The following is an 18,424-nucleotide window of genomic DNA, read 5'->3' on the forward strand; positions in this document are numbered from 1 at the left end:
TCCACATGTGGCCCTAATCCTGTTCCGTACATAAGACACAAACAAGAAATAAAACTCCTTTGGAAAGTGTCCAGAGAGATGAGGGAATCTGGTTTTAATCAATCCTGCAGATCCTTCCAAGACCAAGGGACACAATAAGACTCTGCACTTTGAATCAAGACAGTTATTGAATCCAAGATAGTATGTACTTTCAACTTAAACAAATTCAGGGCGCATGGACAAAGGGTAAACTCCTCGTATTATGTTATATACTGAAATATGCCAGAGCTGAACCCCACGAATACAAAGTAAAGACCATCTGACTCAGCGAAAAGTCCTCAGTTTGAATCCACAAGAGCTTTAGTGACGTCCAACACATTACAAAGGTGTTGGATAAGCTTGGCTCTGGGCATTTTAATCTACAACAAACTGGGAAAAGTTTTGTTGTATGTAAGTCTCTAACTTATATTTAAACCGCTATGTAGAACAGGGTATATGCAGGAATCCTGAAGTCAGATATAAGACCTTTTAAGACCTTTTTTAAGACCCTTTCCATACATTCTAAGACCTCATGGCCACTTGGAGTTCTAACCTGTTACCTTGGCGACACACTTTACCTCACATTGACTATATACAGTATTGATTGTCCTTCCTCCTTATCTTCCAACCATTTGGACGCAGACTTGCATTTCCCCATAACGATGTTGCTTAGCAACCGGCGTAAACGGAGCTTCGCGCTATCAAGCAGTGAGCGTGCGATGTCCTGTTCAGATGACGTCAAACCCAACGGGATGCCATCAATAAACTACACAGAATCACACTACACACCTACGCAATGATTACATTCAGGCAGACTGTAGAATACAACCTCTTTGGACCATTTATATACTTATTGAAAACAAGATACAGAATGTAAAACCTTGGAAAATGCCGTTTCACACTTTTTAAATAGCATTCATTTTCGCTAAATTGATTTATCAACTTTTAATACTTTTTAAGACCCCGCGAACACCAAGCTCCCCTAAATATGATTATTAAAAGTCTGCATCTTGGTCGAAGTATAGCCAAAGTTGTTCACTTACTCATTGGTTTTCCACTGTAAACATAGTCTTCAAGGCTACAAGTGCACTGACTGTTTGTGGCATTCAGTTACCTCAATTATATTAAACATCCACTCTGCCTCTCTTTTCCCAGCTGCCTCCCTCAGCTTTCAGCACAGCTCAGAAAGCCATTTCCTGCTGAAGCACCCTTTAAGCTGCAACATGAAATGGCCTTTACACCTTTAAAAGGTTCTGTCTCAATTCTGAAAGGGATACATCAAAAATCACAGCGTTGTACCTGGCTTCCCCTCACATGAAGATCACAGACCGACCACGCAGGTCAGAGCGACGCGGTGCGATAAAAGCACGGAAGCATTTCAGTTTTTACATCTCAGATCCCTTCTGTCATCAGAGTTCTTCGAAGCAGCTCAGAGGGAGGTCTGCTGGTGATAATAACAAACTTTCCTCATTATGACTGACATGATGACAAGCAGATAAAGAGACGGCCAGGTCTGTTCTCCATCGCTCATTGATAAAGAAAATATGCAATTAAAGAAGCAACACTAGAAAAGAGAGAGCCTCAAACCGGTATTGAGAACATTAGACGAGACTCAAATGCACAACTTTGTGTATAAAATATAGGATATTAGGGATGTGCAGGATTAGTCGACGCTACCCTCGCTAGTTGGCATCAGAGATATAGGTTGACTATATGTATTATTCACAGTGGAGAACCGTCAGGGCCTTCAAGGTATTCAGAGAATACCCTGGAACACTCAGATAAAACAAACAAAAAAAATCGATTTAATTATATAAATAAAATGTAATGAAATGTATATAAAATGAATACATGAGAATGGTATCAGGGCGTGTCTACAGAAGGTCCAGTTGTGATAGACATGGTTCGCCACTGATTATTCAATTTATCATTATTTAAGGTGTAACCTGTGTTGAGATCTCCATATGAAGTGAATACTTAAAACGAAAGTTAATTATAAATCATATATGAAGTGAATACTTAAAACGAAAGTTAATTATAAATCATATATGATCAATCATATTCTTGTATAAACCCATAATGAGAATGCTTCTTGATGGCTTTTGAATATGTATGTATGCTTACAATTTTATCTGTTGCTATTTGATAACTTTGCGTTTTGAAAAGAGGGTGTTGAGAGTTTTCATAGTATGTTTAATACTTAAAACGAAAGTTAGTTATAATCAAATATAATCAATTATATTCTTGTATAACCCACAATGAAAATGCTTCATATGTAAGGCTATAGATACAGTATAAACAAAACCAAGTGGTTTGTTAAGTTGAGTGTAAGGCCTATAAGAATTATGGGTGTCTCTGATAAGAGAGTAGGCCGTTTTTTCCCTCTCCTCTGACAGCAGTTCACAGGGAGGGGTCCTGACTGAAGGAGAAAAACATTGAGGCGTCAAAAAGGTGGTTATGATAGCCATAGAATATGTCTGTTCATGTCCTGTTTTCTACACAAACATGGGAAGGTGTGTCTTAGGCCATAGCCAATAGAAGATGTTGGTTGGGAATAGAGGAGGTGTTTGTTTTTTGGGTTTTCGATCCGGTTTTTTGAGCATAAAGAGACTGGTTTTTTGAGAGAGCGCGAGAGAGAGGGGGGTTTCCCCTGGTAGACTCTCTCCCGGTAGGCTTTGTCCTTCAGAGCTGGGTTAATAGCTCTCGGTAAGGTTCTCTCAAACTTGGTAAATATCTCCTGAATTTGTTGGTTGAAATGCTGAGTGAATTTGGTTGAAATGTTGAGTGAATTTCTTTGAATGCTGAGTGAATTTCTTGGTTGGAATGCTGAGTGGAATGATTTGATGGGAGATGTGTTTGTGATTAGTAACCGCCACCGTGAGGATCTTCCTCCGAAATACCTGCAGGAGATAGGTATGTGTTTGTGGATGTTAGTACCCGCCATCTGTGTCGGATAGGAGTGTGTTCGTAATTAGTAACCGCCACCGTGAGGATCTTCCTCCGAAATACCTGCGGGAGATAGGTGTGTGTTTTTGAATGTTAGTACCCGCCGTCTGTGTCGGAAAAAAGGTCTGAACCTGATGTGAATTGATTGGGTGAAAATGAAAGTTTGAATTCAAATTTTTATTGACACCGGTCTTTTTATGAGGAAATACCTCTAAATTCTGTCGGGAGATTTTAAAATGTCACAACTGAATTGGGCAGTTGAAATTAAACATTTTGGTAATAAATGTAAGACTGTGAATTAAAGTTTCATATTTGAACATGATCACAGCACCATTTTTTTTTAGTATGATTATAATGTTGTAAAGAGAGAAAGTAAAAACCCTGTATTAGTTTGGACCTATTTTTCTTCAAATAAACTGAATCCCACCTTTTTGGACTGGGATAACTTAAAAGACACCTATGCCCTCCTCTCCTGCTTAAAAGGTAAGACTGCACCCTGCCACTCACACTTAGGTAGGAGGACACTCCATTTACTGATATCAAAATCCTTCGGGATCCCTTAAACAGATTAAAAAAGAGTTGTCTGAATTGAAACAGCAGTTAATTGAACCTGGTTCTTCGGGAGGTTAATAGAGGTGAGATCTTGCTGACGTTGGTGGATCTGAGCCAAGCAGTAAACTTACATAGACTCAATAACTTCGGTCAGGTCAATTAGTAGGTCAGAGTAATTTACCGGAATCAATTATCAGGACCTCGCCGACTCTAAACACCTGGGACAATGCATTGAGCCTGAATACATGATGCCAGAGGGCTAAGTAATCAAATACACATTAGGCGCGTTCACACCGCAGTACTTTTCCCACTTTAGTTCCGATATGGTTCCGAAATGTTGTGTTCACACCAAAAAGAGCCGGAACTAAAATTATTCCATGAGAACCTTTTTACCCCCTTTTCAGTCCCTGCTAGAGAGCAGGGACTTTCGTGGGAGAAAAAGGTTCCTATGTCTGATTGGCTGGGCGGATTGCAAACCACGCCCCGTAAAACTCCCAAAAAGTTTTGTGAAGCCGCCATTTTATTATCCTCGCATTAGCATTATTAGCATTAGCCCAGCGCAGAAACGCAGAGAGACTAACTTATGGCAACACAAAAGAAAACATGGGAGTGGTGGAGATGAGGAGGTGTCGGTGTTCTGGTGATTTACTCGGAAGGCTTCAGTAGAAGCTGCTGGGAGTCCCAGCAGCTTCTACTGAAGCCAGTCCCCAACTCCGGGGACTTCCGGCCGGGGACTTTGGGCGGCAGTATACGCCGTGAAGTGGTTTGCGGCCTGCCAGTAAACCCAAAGCAGAAGAAGAAGAAGTGACGTCAGCGGCTTCATTTGCCTAATCCACCCCCAGGGACTTTTTCCAGTGTGAACGCGATCTGTACTTAGTTCTCATGAACCTTTGTGGGAAAAGTACTGCGGTGTGAATGCGCCTATTGGGGCACAGTGGCATTTAGAATATTCAGAAAAATGTCACATGTCTCTTGTTGTGTACAATTTCCCCCCGTGTTTTTTGTCAATCTTTAAACTTATAAATCAAATTGTGCTTATACATTTTCTTACTTGTAGTCAATTAGCCAAAATTAAACTTCTCTTAAGCTTCAGAGAAATGTGTTGTGATAACACCGAATAAAAAAACCCAACGTCCTGACTTTTGTAAAGAGCTGTCGGAAAGATAAGATAGATTTGATCGCATTTATTTTTAGTCAAGTTTTAATTGTGCAGGTGTGAGGCTATACTGTAAGTCAGTGATCCAAACTTTTGTGTGTAATATATTCTTTTCAGTCTGAAGCATCTCCTGCCTGAATGTCTAAGCAGCTGCATCTCATCACATGCTCGATTTAGACTTTGATAAGTCACCAGTGAGCAGGTTGTTCCTGATGTGCATCTGGAGCGTCTCTCTTTGTGGATTGAAGCGTTGAAAAAGAGCAGTGTGACCGCTGAGCTCTGAAGCCCGATCAGACACAAAGGCCAGAGGTGCTGAGAGCGTGGATTGATAACGATTGATAATTATCATCTGTATTCCTGCTGCTGCTGTGTTTGGTGTGAGAACTCAGATGTCATAACACCGGTTCCTTAAATTATTTAAATTCAACAACACAGGCTCACTTTGTGGATGTCTCATTTAGATGAAGAACAAGCTACGAAAAGTTGAAATCTTGCAAAGTATATTTGTCTAATGCTTAGTCGGAATATGTCTCGCCACTCGATATAAGACCTAATGACTTAAGAGGTAACATTGAAGTGAGATATAGGGTCTGGTTTTTAGACAATACATATTAAGTATCTTGTTAAGACTCTTGAAAACGTCTTACTTTGAGTTGTATCTCAGATAAAAAAAAATGTAAAAATGTTTAATGGAAAATCACCAGCTAACACCAGAAAACAGAAATATTTGTTGCATTTGGGGCTTAGTTTTTTAACACATCATTTCCTGATTCTGGTAGAATATACTTGAAAATAAGTTTTCCTAGCAAATAACAAGATCTGATTTATCTTAATATTCCATCCTATTGCAAATTACAAGGGAACACGACTTGTTTACATAGTTTTTTGCTTGTTTTTGGAGCAGCATTTCTTCCAGTGTTGAAGACAAACATGAGGAGTTTATTTCAAAGTGTTGACTCTGAACTTATTGAACTTGATGTTGCAGTTTAATTCAATGTCAGAAACACAATCGACTCAATCTCTGAACAAAAAGCTACATTTCATGTTTTCCAGGAAAGCTGAATTATGAGCTGGAACTTTTCTCCTGTTTTTCACAAATCTATTCTCAGTCATGTGAATCATAGCTCAGTCTCCCGGAGGCTCAGGCGGGGTTTATATACTGCGTGATCAGGAGCCTGACAGGCAGCTCGGAGTTATGGAAGCGCGCCGATTTAAACCCAATATATGATCCCACCGGGTCCAACAGAGAAGGACTGTGACTCACAAGCAGTTAACATCTCAATCAAAACACCAAGGCATATAACGATTTAAAGGTCACCTATTATGCAAAATCCACTTCTTCATGTCTCTTCTACATCAACATGTGTCCCCTCTTCTTCATGTCTCTTCTACATCAACATGTGTCCCCTCTTCTTCATGTCTCTTCTACATCAACATGTGTCCCCTCTTCTTCATGTCTCTTCTACATCAACATGTGTCCTCTCTTCTTCATGTCTCTTCTACATCAACATGTGTCCTCTCTTCTTCATGTCTCTTCTACATCAACATGTGTCCCCTCTTCTTCATGTCTCTTCTACATCAACATGTGTCCCCTCTTCTTCATGTCTCTTCTACATCAACATGTGTCCCCTCTTCTTCATGTCTCTTCTACATCAACATGTGTCCCCGTCCCCTCTTCTTCATGTCTCTTCTACATCAACATGTGTCCCCTCTTCTTCATGTCTCTTCTACATCAACATGTCTCCCCTCTTCTTCATGTCTCTTCTACATCAACATGTGTCCCCTCTTCTTCATGTCTCTTCTACATCAACATGTGTCCCCTCTTCTTCATGTCTCTTCTACATCAACATGTGTCCCCTCTTCTTCATGTCTCTTCTACATCAACATGTGTCCCCTCTTCTTCATGTCTCTTCTACATCAACATGTGTCCCCTCTTCTTCATGTCTCTTCTACATCAACATGTGTCCCCTCTTCTTCATGTCTCTTCTACATCAACATGTGTCCCCTCTTCTTCATGTCTCTTCTACATCAACATGTGTCCCCTCTTCTTCATGTCTCCTCTACATCAACATGTGTCCCCTCTTCTTCATGTCTCTTCTACATCAACATGTGTCCCCTCTTCTTCATGAATGAGCTGATCAGATTTTGGCCACTTTATGATGTCATAACGATGTGTTGTCTTGTGTAACCATTAGCCAATCAGCAACCAAGGTAACCCCCCCCTCCCCCGTATCACCTGAATCTCCTCTAGAGCACCATTGAGTTCTTTGTAACCAAATCTCTCTCAGAGGGGCGTGGGGAGGGGCTCCTTATTTTCATCTAAAGTAACAGACAGAGAATCAGCACTTTGGAAACAGGGCTGAAACAGAGGGGATTATGGGTAATGCTGCGATGATCTGTTTGGTGTGTCAGCCAATCAGAGACAGGTTCAGTATATATCTGAGACCTATTGATGAAAAACAGTACAATAGGGGACCTTTAACCGTATGTGAAAGGTGGCAACTACAGAATAGCATTTTTAAGAGGTGTATTATTAGTGTATGCTCTTACATGGAGCGTAGAACATCACCAGAGCGTGCTTCTTCTTCTTCAGCGCCTCTCGGAAATCCTCTAATCCAAGATGGCTGACGCTGGAGGGCTTGTCCTCCCAAGACTGCTCAGGTGGAGGAGGCGCCTGGGGACTGAGGACACAAAACAGTCATGATTATGTGAGGGCAAGACACTGCTTTACATGTAGTTAAAAGCAGTGAAAAATGTAGTTTGCATAGACAGTATTACCCCTACGAATACGAAGGATATATTAAAACACTCAATGACTTAATGTCTGTTGACCTCTGCTTGCACACTTAATGGTGTCTTTAGCAGCTGGACTGATGTCATCGCAGGACTGTAATGTTTCACAGTGACCCTTTGCCAGGATTAATGTATTACTGTGAGAGGAAGCAGCTAAAGCCTAAAATGACTGCGATGTCGTGGAGTTTGAGTCTGGGTCTGATGCCAAAGTGTGGCTCACGGCAATATCGCATATCCTGCGCAGGGAGGCGGGTTTAAGTGTTTCAGGCGGGAAGAAATTCTTTGTAACACGGGAATCATGGGAAGTTGAATGAATGTTTATGGGTGTTCTTGGACAGCAATCCACCGCAAAAGAGTGTCCATAACTTTTAGTTTTGCAGCAGTTTGCAGAGCTCAAAAGTGTAGAGCCTTGCCTAGGATGTCATGATTTAGTTCATAGTGCCTTTTTATCATGACTGTCTGTCTTCTTGCCAGGAGTGTGTTTCCTCCTGAGAAATGTGAAATCCTACAAGTATAGCTTACAGGAAACTTAGAGTAAGATAACATGTGACGTAAGTTCCAAATGTGAAGAGATTTTTACTGTGTGAGTATGAAGGCTGCAAGATGATCTCATTCTTATTACATGGATTAGTTGAATACTCAATTCTGATTGGTCAATTCAGAACACGTGACACGTTGTTAATCCAGAACAGACAGACCGCTGTCAAGGACTTATTGACCGTTGTTAAGGACGCTCACATCTGCAGAAAGAAGTCCGGTCGATTGAACTGTATACAGTTTGGCTGAAAAGCAAACTGCATGCAGTGGAACAAGAAAAACAGCGCAGAAGTAACGGGGCAGAAACCCTCCTTTTTACGCAGCGGTCCAGACATAGACATCAAACGGCGACACATATTCAGTTGCCAGTTGCTTTGGCATTAGGGCAGGGATATCTAGGGTTGACATAATGAATTGTGCTACTTTTAAAGCAAGCAACGATGTTTTCAAATCTGTAATCAAAAAGCTCCTCAAAAACGCTATCGAAGCAGTTCCTGCCGTTGTTACGTTAGTTCAAACGGTAACAACGGACTATTTTTCTTAGCGGATGCATGTCATTCTAAATAAATAATAGCCTTATGCCTTTGTCCGAATGTCTTTCATTTTTGTAAAGCACCTTGAATTGCCTTGTGGTCAAAGGTGCTATATAAATAAACTTGCCTTGCCTACTATTTTTTAAATCAATAAAAACATTTTCTAAATCTATAAAAGCATTTCAATTAATATTGGGAGTCATATCGTTACTTTGTTGAGAATGTGGCCGTTCAATAAGCGGGATAATGTGCAGCGACTTGGTCATTATGGAGAACACCCTGACAGGCAGATCAGGAGCCCGACGCCACAATGACCGCCTCGCTGCACATTATCCCTTACTTAAGACACATACTCCTTCACATACATTGTACATGATAGGCTAAGGGGCGGGACATCTCTAAGCAGTTGACCAATCACAACAGAGCCAGCCAGCTAACCAATCAGAGCAGACTGGGCTCTGGTTTCAGACAGAGGGTGAAAAGAGGTGCTGCAGCACAGTACATTAAAGCATGGAGACATGTCCCAGGAGAGACACAGAATACAAAAATGAACCTGAAGATGAGCATAGTATGTCCTTTTTAAGTGGTGACTCACTTGTGCATGAACTCGATGATCTTGTCTTTGTTCCGCAGGTGTGGCAGCGTGTACTTGTCTTCACCTTTCACGAAATACTTAACGGTCGGGAAGCCGGAGATCTTGAAGCGCTCTCCTACAGCTTTGTGCACGGTGGTGTCCACCGCTGCCAACACACCGGGACTCTGGAGGAAAGACAACAGAGGATAGGGGAGTGATATAATGACTATGGTGCCTAATTAGACCAATGACAGTCCTTTACGCTGAACTGTTACATGACACCGAGCAATTTAAACTTCCAGAGAACAATCCCAAGTTCAACCTCTGCTAATGAGCACACACTGGTCGTGTATTTATAACGTAAGAGCGCTGCATTAGTAAGCCCGGCAGAGAAGGAAGGAGGGGAGAAATAAATGACATGCTGGGTCTTGAGGGCTCAGGGTGAAAGAGGCTCCAGTCCATGTATAACTTATTTACAAAAAATGTCTCTATAAACACACCGTACCCGAAAAGGAGCAGGGAGAAGAAAATAATCTTACAGTGGGGCAAAAAAGTATTTAGTCAGCCACCAATTGTGAAAGTTCTCCCACTTAAAAAGATGAGAGGCCTGTAATTTTCATCCTAGCTACACTTCAACTATGAGAGACAGAATGAGAAAAGAAAAAAATCCAGAAAATCACATTGTCAGGATTTTTAAAGAATTTATTTGCAAATGATGGTGGAAAATAAGTATTTGGTCAATAACAAAAGTTCATCTCAATACTTTGTTATATACCCTTTGTTGGCAATGACAGAGGTCAAACGTTTTCTGTAAGTCTTCACAAGGTTTTCACACACTGTTGCTGGTATTTTGGCCCATTCCTCCATGCAGATCTCCTCTAGAGCAGTGATGTTTTGGGGCTGTCGCTGGGCAACACGGACTTTCAACTCCCTCCAAAGATTTTCTATGGGGTTGAGATCTGGAGACTGGCTAGGCCACTCCAGGACCTTGAAATGCTTCTTACGAAGCCACTCCTTCGTTGCCCGGGCGGTGTGTTTGGGATCATTGTCATGCTGAAAGACCCAGCCACGTTTCATCTTCAATGCCCTTGCTGATGGAAGGAGGTTTTCACTCAAAATCTCACGATACATGGCCCCATTCATTCTTTCCTTTACACGGATCAGTCGTCCTGGTCCCTTTGCAGAAAAACAGCCCCAAAGCATGATGTTTCCACCCCCATGTTTCACAGTAGGTGTTCTTTGGATGCAACTCAGCATTCTTTCGCCTCCAAACACGTCTAGTTGAGTTTTTACCAAAAGGTTCTATTTTGGTTTCATCTGACCATATGACATTCTCCCAATCCTCTTCTGGATCATCTAAATGCTCTCTAGCTAACTTCAGACGGGCCTGGACATGTACTGGCTTAAGCAGGGGGACACGTCTGGCACTGCAGGATTTGAGTGCCTGGCGGCGTAGTGTGTTACTGATGGTAGCCTTTGTTACTTTGGTCCCAGCTCTCTGCAGGTCATTGACTCGGTCCCCCCGTGTGGTTCTGGTATCTTTGCTCAGCGTTCTTGTGATCATTTTGACCCCACGGGGTGAGATCTTGCGTGGAGCCCCAGATCGAGGGAGATTATCAGTGGTCTTGTATGTCTTCCATTTTCTAATAATTGCTCCCACAGTTGATTTCTTCACACCAAGCTGCTTACCTATTGCAGATTCAGTCTTCCCAGCCTGGTGCAGGTCTACCATTTTGTTTCTGGTGTCCTTTGACAGCTCTTTGGTCTTGGCCATAGTGGAGTTTGGAGTGTGACTGTTTGAGGTTGTGGACAGGTGTCTTTTATACTGATAACGAGTTCAAACAGGTGCCATTCATACAGTTAACGAGTGGAGAACAGAGGAGGCTCTTAAAGAAGAAGTTACAGGTCTGTGAGAGCCAGAAATCTTGTTTGTTTGTAGGTGACCAAATACTTATTTTACCGAGGAATTTACCAATTAATTCATTAAAAATCCTGCAATGTGATTTCCTGGATTATTTCCCCTCATTCTGTCTCTCATCGTTGAAGTGTACCTAGGATGAAAATTGCAGGCCTCTCATCTTTTTAAGTGGGAGAACTTGCACAATTGGTGGCTGACTAAATACTTTTTTGCCCCACTGTATATTACCTGCCCCTTTCTCAAAATAAATACATACATAGAAATATATGGTCTGTCCTTCATATTTTCTTATTCACAGCCAATCATAACAGTATCGTAGGAAAATAAGAGAAACACAAAAACGTACAAAAAAATACTTAGTTCCCACTTGACAGTTAACGGAATGAAACACAACAACAAAAACAACAACACCAAAACATCACATGTACAAGGAAAAGTGCGACATCTGAGTCGTACTGGAGTAGAACTGGAGTATAACGTAATAGCTGACAATGACAGTCCTTTACGCTAAACTGTTACATGACACCGAGCAATTTAAACTTCCAGAGAATAATCCCAAGTTCAACCTCTGCTAATGAGCACACACTGGTCGTGTATTTATAACGTAAGAGCGCTGCATTAGTAAGAACGGCAGAGAAGGAAAGGAGGGTGAGAAATAAATGACATGCTGGGTCTAGAGGGCTCAGGGTGAAAGAGGCTCCAGATCATCAATATTAGATAACGGCCAGGCTTTTCCCATTGACCTCCAGCACTGGGCAGAGAGCCACGAGGAGAAGGTCCAGGCATCGGGCCGGGGAGACGCTCACGGATTAGATAATTGGAGGTTTATAGGCCCTGCCCCTGGCTGGGGAGTGTTGCATTACCACAGAGGACAGAATGGCGGAGAGGAGGAACACACCCGACTAATCAGAAACACATCGAGAGGCGGGCTGCAGGACACAGCGACCAGCATGGCGGCCAAAAAGCCTTCAGGCCAAGAGGAGGGATTGTTAGGAAGTGTTAATGAGGCGCTGCTACGCCCACATAGATCTGTGTGTGCAGCAGAGTATGATATATGGAAACACACAGGCCTGTAAGCATGCACGTAAAGGAAGGTTAGGAAACTCACGTCTGCAGCCTTGTTGAGTATTTCAGCAGCTTCATCATACTCTGGCTTCATCTTCTTGCAGTGTCCACACCCTGAAGGAAGCAAAACAAACATGAGAGCCCAAACATGACAGTTTTATGAAACTGATAGCAGATATTTAACAGATATGTCTTTTTAGAAACTCAAAACTACACATTTTCTGGTAGAAATCCCTCAAATCTTGTTATTAAAATGTTGGAATATTGGAAGGAAGATATCCTACAGTTTGCTATCAATAAGGTAAGGTAAATATAAAACAAAACAAATAGAATTTCACATTTCAAACAGGAAGTATTATCCATTTATAAAAATACCTAAAAAATAAGAATCATAAATAAATGAAAATGCCTCAAAACATATATTTTCTGAAACCTATTCATTAATACAAATAAATAATTGGAAATACTGCCGATATCAGCTTCCTAGTTAAACAGATAAAGGAACTACCTCTCAATCTTGCAGAAAAATAAATAACTGTATCCCTGAAGAAATGACTTCTCTAAAACCAAAGCTGAGTGATGCAATGATGACGCAATCTTTGCACAGCATTACGTCCCGGATCCGTCCGGTTGAATCAATGCGTCTAACGCTGTAACTCTCTGGTGTTTTAAAGATTTGTCAGTGGGGTTACTTCTGACATGCCGAGGGTGAAACCATAAATGAGATGACAAGGGTCTCTCATGTTTACCAGGAGAGTTCAGTCATGTCTGATTACTTCCTACATGATTCACTCTCAGGCATGGGGGTGCGTTTGTTTGGGTAAAACTGTTAGAGGTAGAACGAGGGAGACTGGGTGAGAGTGAGTGAAGGAAAAGCAAAAGCAAGATAACATTATTTTTTTTTAGGTTCATATTTAGTGTCTCTACTTTAAAGAGTCCTCTCCTGCTGATGTTCAGGTGTATATCAGTATGTAGCGTCTCTACTTTAAAGAGTCCTCTCCTGCTGATGTTCAGGTGTATATCAGTATGTAGTGTCTCTACTTTAAAGAGTCCTCTCCTGCTGATGTTCAGGTGTATATCAGTATGTAGCGTCTCTACTTTAAAGAGTTCTCTCCTGCTGATGCTCAGGTGTATATCAGTATGTAGTGTCTCTACTTTAAAGAGTCCTCTCCTGCTGATGTTCAGGTGTATATCAGTATGTAGCGTCTCTACTTTAAAGAGTCCTCTCCTGCTGATGTTCAGGTGTATATCAGTGTGTAGTGTCTCTACTTAAAGAGTCCTCTCCTGCTGATGTTCAGGTGTATATCAGTATGTAGTGTCTCTACTTTAAAGAGTCCTCTCCTGCTGATGTTCAGGTGTATATCAGTATGTAGTGTCTCTACTTTAAAGAGTCCTCTCCTGCTGATGTTCAGGTGTATATCAGTATATAGTGTCTCTATTTTAAAGAGTCCTCTCCTGCTGATGTTCAGGTGTATATCAGTATGTAGTGTCTCTACTTTAAAGAGTCCTCTCCTGCTGATGTTCAGGTGTATATCAGTATGTAGTGTCTCTACTTTAAAGAGTCCTCTCCTGCTGATGTTCAGGTGTATATCAGTATGTAGTGTCTCTACTTTAAAGAGTCCTCTCCTGCTGATGTTCAGGTGTATATCAGTATATAGTGTCTCTATTTTAAAGAGTCCTCTCCTGCTGATGTTCAGGTGTATATCAGTATGTAGTGTCTCTACTTTAAAGAGTCCTCTCCTGCTGATGTTCAGGTGTATATCAGTATGTAGTGTCTCTACTTTAAAGAGTCCTCTCCTGCTGATGTTCAGGTGTATATCAGTATGTAGTGTCTCTACTTTAAAGAGTCCTCTCCTGCTGATGTTCAGGTGTATATCAGTATGTAGTGTCTCTACTTTAAAGAGTCCTCTCCTGCTGATGTTCAGGTGTATATCAGTATGTAGCGTCTCTACTTTAAAGAGTCCTCTCCTGCTGATGTTCAGGTGTATATCAGTGTGTAGTGTCTCTACTTTAAAGAGTCCTCTCCTGCTGATGTTCAGGTGTATATCAGTATGTAGTGTCTCTAATTTAAAGAGTCCTCTCCTGCTGATGTTCAGGTGTATATCAGTATGTAGTGTCTCTACTTTAAAGAGTCCTCTCCTGCTGATGTTCAGGTGTATATCAGTATATAGTGTCTCTATTTTAAAGAGTCCTCTCCTGCTGATGTTCAGGTTGTATATCAGTATGTAGTGTCTCTACTTTAAAGAGTCCTCTCCTGCTGATGTTCAGGTGTATATCAGTATGTAGTGTCTCTACTTTAAAGAGTCCTCTCCTGCTGATGTTCAGGTGTATATCAGTATGTAGTGTCTCTACTTTAAAGAGTCCTCTCCTGCTGATGTTCAGGTGTATATCAGTATATAGTGTCTCTACTTTAAAGAGTCCTCTCCTGCTGATGTTCAGGTGTATATCAGTATGTAGTGTCTCTACTTTAAAGAGTCCTCTCCTGCTGATGTTCAGGTGTATATCAGTATATAGTGTCTCTATTTTAAAGAGTCCTCTCCTGCTGATGTTCAGGTGTATATCAGTATGTAGTGTCTCTACTTTAAAGAGTCCTCTCCTGCTGATGTTCAGGTGTATATCAGTATGTAGTGTCTCTACTTTAAAGAGTCCTCTCCTGCTGATGTTCAGGTGTATATCAGTATATAGTGTCTCTATTTTAAAGAGTCCTCTCCTGCTGATGTTCAGGTGTATATCAGTATGTAGTGTCTCTACTTTAAAGAGTCCTCTCCTGCTGATGTTCAGGTGTATATCAGTATGTAGTGTCTCTACTTTAAAGAGTCCTCTCCTGCTGATGTTCAGGTGTATATCAGTATGTAGTGTCTCTACTTTAAAGAGTCCTCTCCTGCTGCTGTTCAGGTGTATATCAGTATGTAGTGTCTCTACTTTAAAGAGTCCTCTCCTGCTGATGTTCAGGTGTATATCAGTATATAGTGTCTCTATTTTAAAGAGTCCTCTCCTGCTGATGTTTAGGTGTATATCAGTATGTAGTGTCTCTACTTTAAAGAGTCCTCTCCTGCTGATGTTCAGGTGTATATCAGTATGTAGTGTCTCTACTTTAAAGAGTCCTCTCCTGCTGATGTTCAGGTGTATATCAGTATGTAGTGTCTCTACTTTAAAGAGTCCTCTCCTGCTGATGTTCAGGTGTATATCAGTATGTAGTGTCTCTACTTTAAAGAGTCCTCTCCTGCTGATGTTCAGGTGTATATCAGTATGTAGTGTCTCTACTTAAAGAGTCCTCTCCTGCTGATGTTCAGGTGTATATCAGTATGTATCGTCTCTACTTTAAAGAGTCCTCTCCTGCTGATGTTCAGGTGTATATCAGTGTGTAGTGTCTCTACTTTAAAGAGTCCTCCTCCTGCTGATGTTCAGGTGTATATCAGTATGTAGTGTCTCTACTTAAAGAGTCCTCTCCTGCTGATGTTCAGGTGTATATCAGTATGTAGTGTCTCTACTTTAAAGAGTCCTCTCCTGCTGATTTTTCAGGTGTATATCAGTATATAGTGTCTCTATTTTAAAAGAGTCCTCCTCCTGCTGATGTTCAGGTGTATATCAGTATGTAGTGTCTCTACTTTAAAGAGTCCTCTCCTGCTGATGTTCAGGTGTATATCAGTATGTAGTGTCTCTACTTTAAAGACTCCTCCTCCTGCTGATGTTCAGGTGTATATCAGTATGTAGTGTCTCTACTTTAAAGAGTCCTCTCCTGCTGATGTTCAGGTGTATATCAGTATATAGTGTCTCTACTTTAAAGAGTCCTCTCCTGCTGATGTTCAGGTGTATATCAGTATGTAGTGTCTCTACTTTAAAGAGTGCTCTCCTGCTGATGTTCAGGTGTATATCAGTATATAGTGTCTCTACTTTAAAGAGTCCTCTCCTGCTGATGTTCAGTGTATATCAGTATGTAGTGTCTCTACTTTAAAGAGTCCTCTCCTGCTGATGTTCAGTGTGTATATCAGTATATATGGTGATCTATTTTAAAGAGTCCTCTCCTGCTGATGTTCAGGTGTATATCAGTATGTAGTGTCTCTACTTTAAAGAGTCCTCTCCTGCTGATGTTCAGGTGTATATCAGTAATGTAGTGTCTCCTACTTTAAAGAGTCCTCTCCTGCTGATGTTCAGGTGTATATCAGTATGTAGTGTCTCTACTTTAAAGAGTCCTCTCCTGCTGATGTTCAGGTGTGTATCAGTATGTAGTGTCTCTACTTTAAAGAGTCCTCTCCTGCTGATGTCAGGTGTATATCAGTATGTAGTGTCTCTACATGTCTCCATGCTTTAATGTTCAAAAAGCTCTTTATTTCTCTCATACTGTCTGTGCTGCAGCACCTCTTTTCACCCTCTGTCTGAAACCAGAGCCCAGTCTGCTCTGATTGGTTAGCTGGTCGGCTCTGTTGTGATTGGTCAACCGCTCAGAGATGTCCCGCCCCTTAGCTTATCACGTACAATGTGTTGCAGCGCTAGTCAATAGAAGCGCGAGTGTTAAATAGTGTTGTCATTATGTTATGGAAGAAGAAAAAACAATACATATCTTGATAAAACAATGTTTTCTTAAAAATGTGTTTTTCTTCAAAAAGCGCCTTTCCCGATTCAACTCATCATTAAATTAAAAATATGAAGTATCTCCCAGCTCCAGATTTTGAGTGCCAAAATTCAAAAGGGAGTGAATTTCATTAGATAACTTCACCATCGGCCAAATACTGTATTTCTCTGTCGTTTAATTAGGAAGCCAGCATCACTGGTCTTTTTGCTCAGTTTAACTTTGTATCATCTCAAGGTTGTCTTTCAGTAAGCACATGTTAGCAATGTTTTTTTAATACAACTGTTTCAAGCATTATGAATATACAGTCCCTGTTTGGTGTGAAGGTGACCACCTCTTCTCCTTAGCATTCGTAAACAAGTAGATTGTTGCTTTTATTTGCTTTCAGTGGTCTATTGTTTTTATTATTTGGCTGTTTTTTTTGTTTTTTTAAATGGTTATGTTTATTCTGGTTTGTTTTGTGTTTGTATCTTTTATTTTAAATGTATTAATTTTATGTTTTGTGAGCTGAGTTGTGTGATTTTATATTTTATATATCTCTCTGTACAGCACTTTGGTCTGGAGGTTTTAAAGTGCTATAAATAAAGTTGGATTTAAAGGTGTGATTTAAAGTGCATGAGGATCCAAGACGCCATATTTGTCTCAATGTGCAGACGCTGTTATGAGCAGCGCTGTGCACAGAGGCATGAGACAAAGTTGGTATATTGTTTTGGTTCTATTTCGTCCCTACTGACCGCCAGAGGCAAGGCAAGTTTATTTATATAGCACTTTTCAACACAAGGCTATTCAAAGTGCTTTACAAAAAATGAAAGACATTCAGACAAAGGCATTTAAAATCAGTCATTAAAAAGAAAAGCTAATAAAATAAACATTAAAAGAAAAAATACATGGATAAAAGTTACAGTGCAGTCTAAGATATGAATAGTTCAATTAAAAGCAGCTGGATGTGTCCATCGCGCGCATGAGCAGCTCGAGTACCAATAACAACAAAGTCACCTGTGACCCACGTGACACCGGCTATATCAGCCGGTGTCGTCAGAGGATCTGTTCCTTTCATCTTCTCGCTGCGCGAGAGTACCTTGGCTACATTTTTGTAGCCTACAGCGTTCGTTCGGTTGGAACATGCCGGTAACGTGGGTGTAATTACATCCCTCTTTCTGTTTGGCGAGTAGCGGCGCGGCTCTACTCTTTCCATTAAGCAGGTAGCTGGTGAAGGCTGTGTTCCCGCACCTGCTCCTGGCTACGCTGCATCTGGCTACCTACAGAATGGCTCATTCATGTAGCGCCTGTATGGCTTCTCTTGAGCCCGAGGACGGCCATGACCGCTGCCCCTCTTGCCTCGGCCTCGAGCATCTAAGGGAGGCTCTCACGGTAGGTGCCTGCATGAACTGTAGCTGCATGTCCCGGGCACTCAGAGTGGCTAGAATCACTGAGGTGGAACGTCTGGCGGCAGCCAACGGACACCTCTCTTTGTCACATCCTCCTCCAGATCGGTTCGGCCATCCCCGGCGACTTGAGGGAGCACCATGGGTGCACCCCCCAATAGGAGGACTAGAAACAGGCTGTCCTCTAAAGTGGATCAGCTAGCTACCGACATGGACACGATGAAGTCGCTCCTCTTGGCCCTTCAGCCAGGGCCTGGTAAAGGGGCTGCTGGTGTGCCGCCTGCCCCTCCTTCGGTTGCCGCACCTCTGTATGAGGATGCCTTGTCGCTAGCGGCTTCGGCTAACCTCTTCAATGAAGAGACGGAGGACGAGGTCCC

The 18,424-nt window shown here is 41.6% G+C and overlaps 1 protein-coding gene across 1 annotated transcript in view; it reads right to left on the reverse strand.

Annotated features, from left to right (window-relative positions):
* Positions 1–18,424, reverse strand: part of LOC117551975 (protein disulfide-isomerase A5-like) — a gene marked incomplete at its 5' end in the record, with an annotated part of 56,307 nt that overhangs the window by 25,299 nt on the left and 12,584 nt on the right. Inside the window, 3 exon segments of the mRNA XM_034225082.1 lie at positions 7,223–7,353; positions 9,131–9,294; positions 12,136–12,206. Of these exon segments, the coding sequence (XP_034080973.1) occupies positions 7,223–7,353; positions 9,131–9,294; positions 12,136–12,206 (366 nt within the window).

The sequence above is a fragment of the Gymnodraco acuticeps genome, unplaced genomic scaffold (assembly GCF_902827175.1).
Source record: "Gymnodraco acuticeps unplaced genomic scaffold, fGymAcu1.1, whole genome shotgun sequence".
NCBI classification, from domain to species: Eukaryota; Metazoa; Chordata; class Actinopteri; order Perciformes; family Bathydraconidae; genus Gymnodraco; species Gymnodraco acuticeps.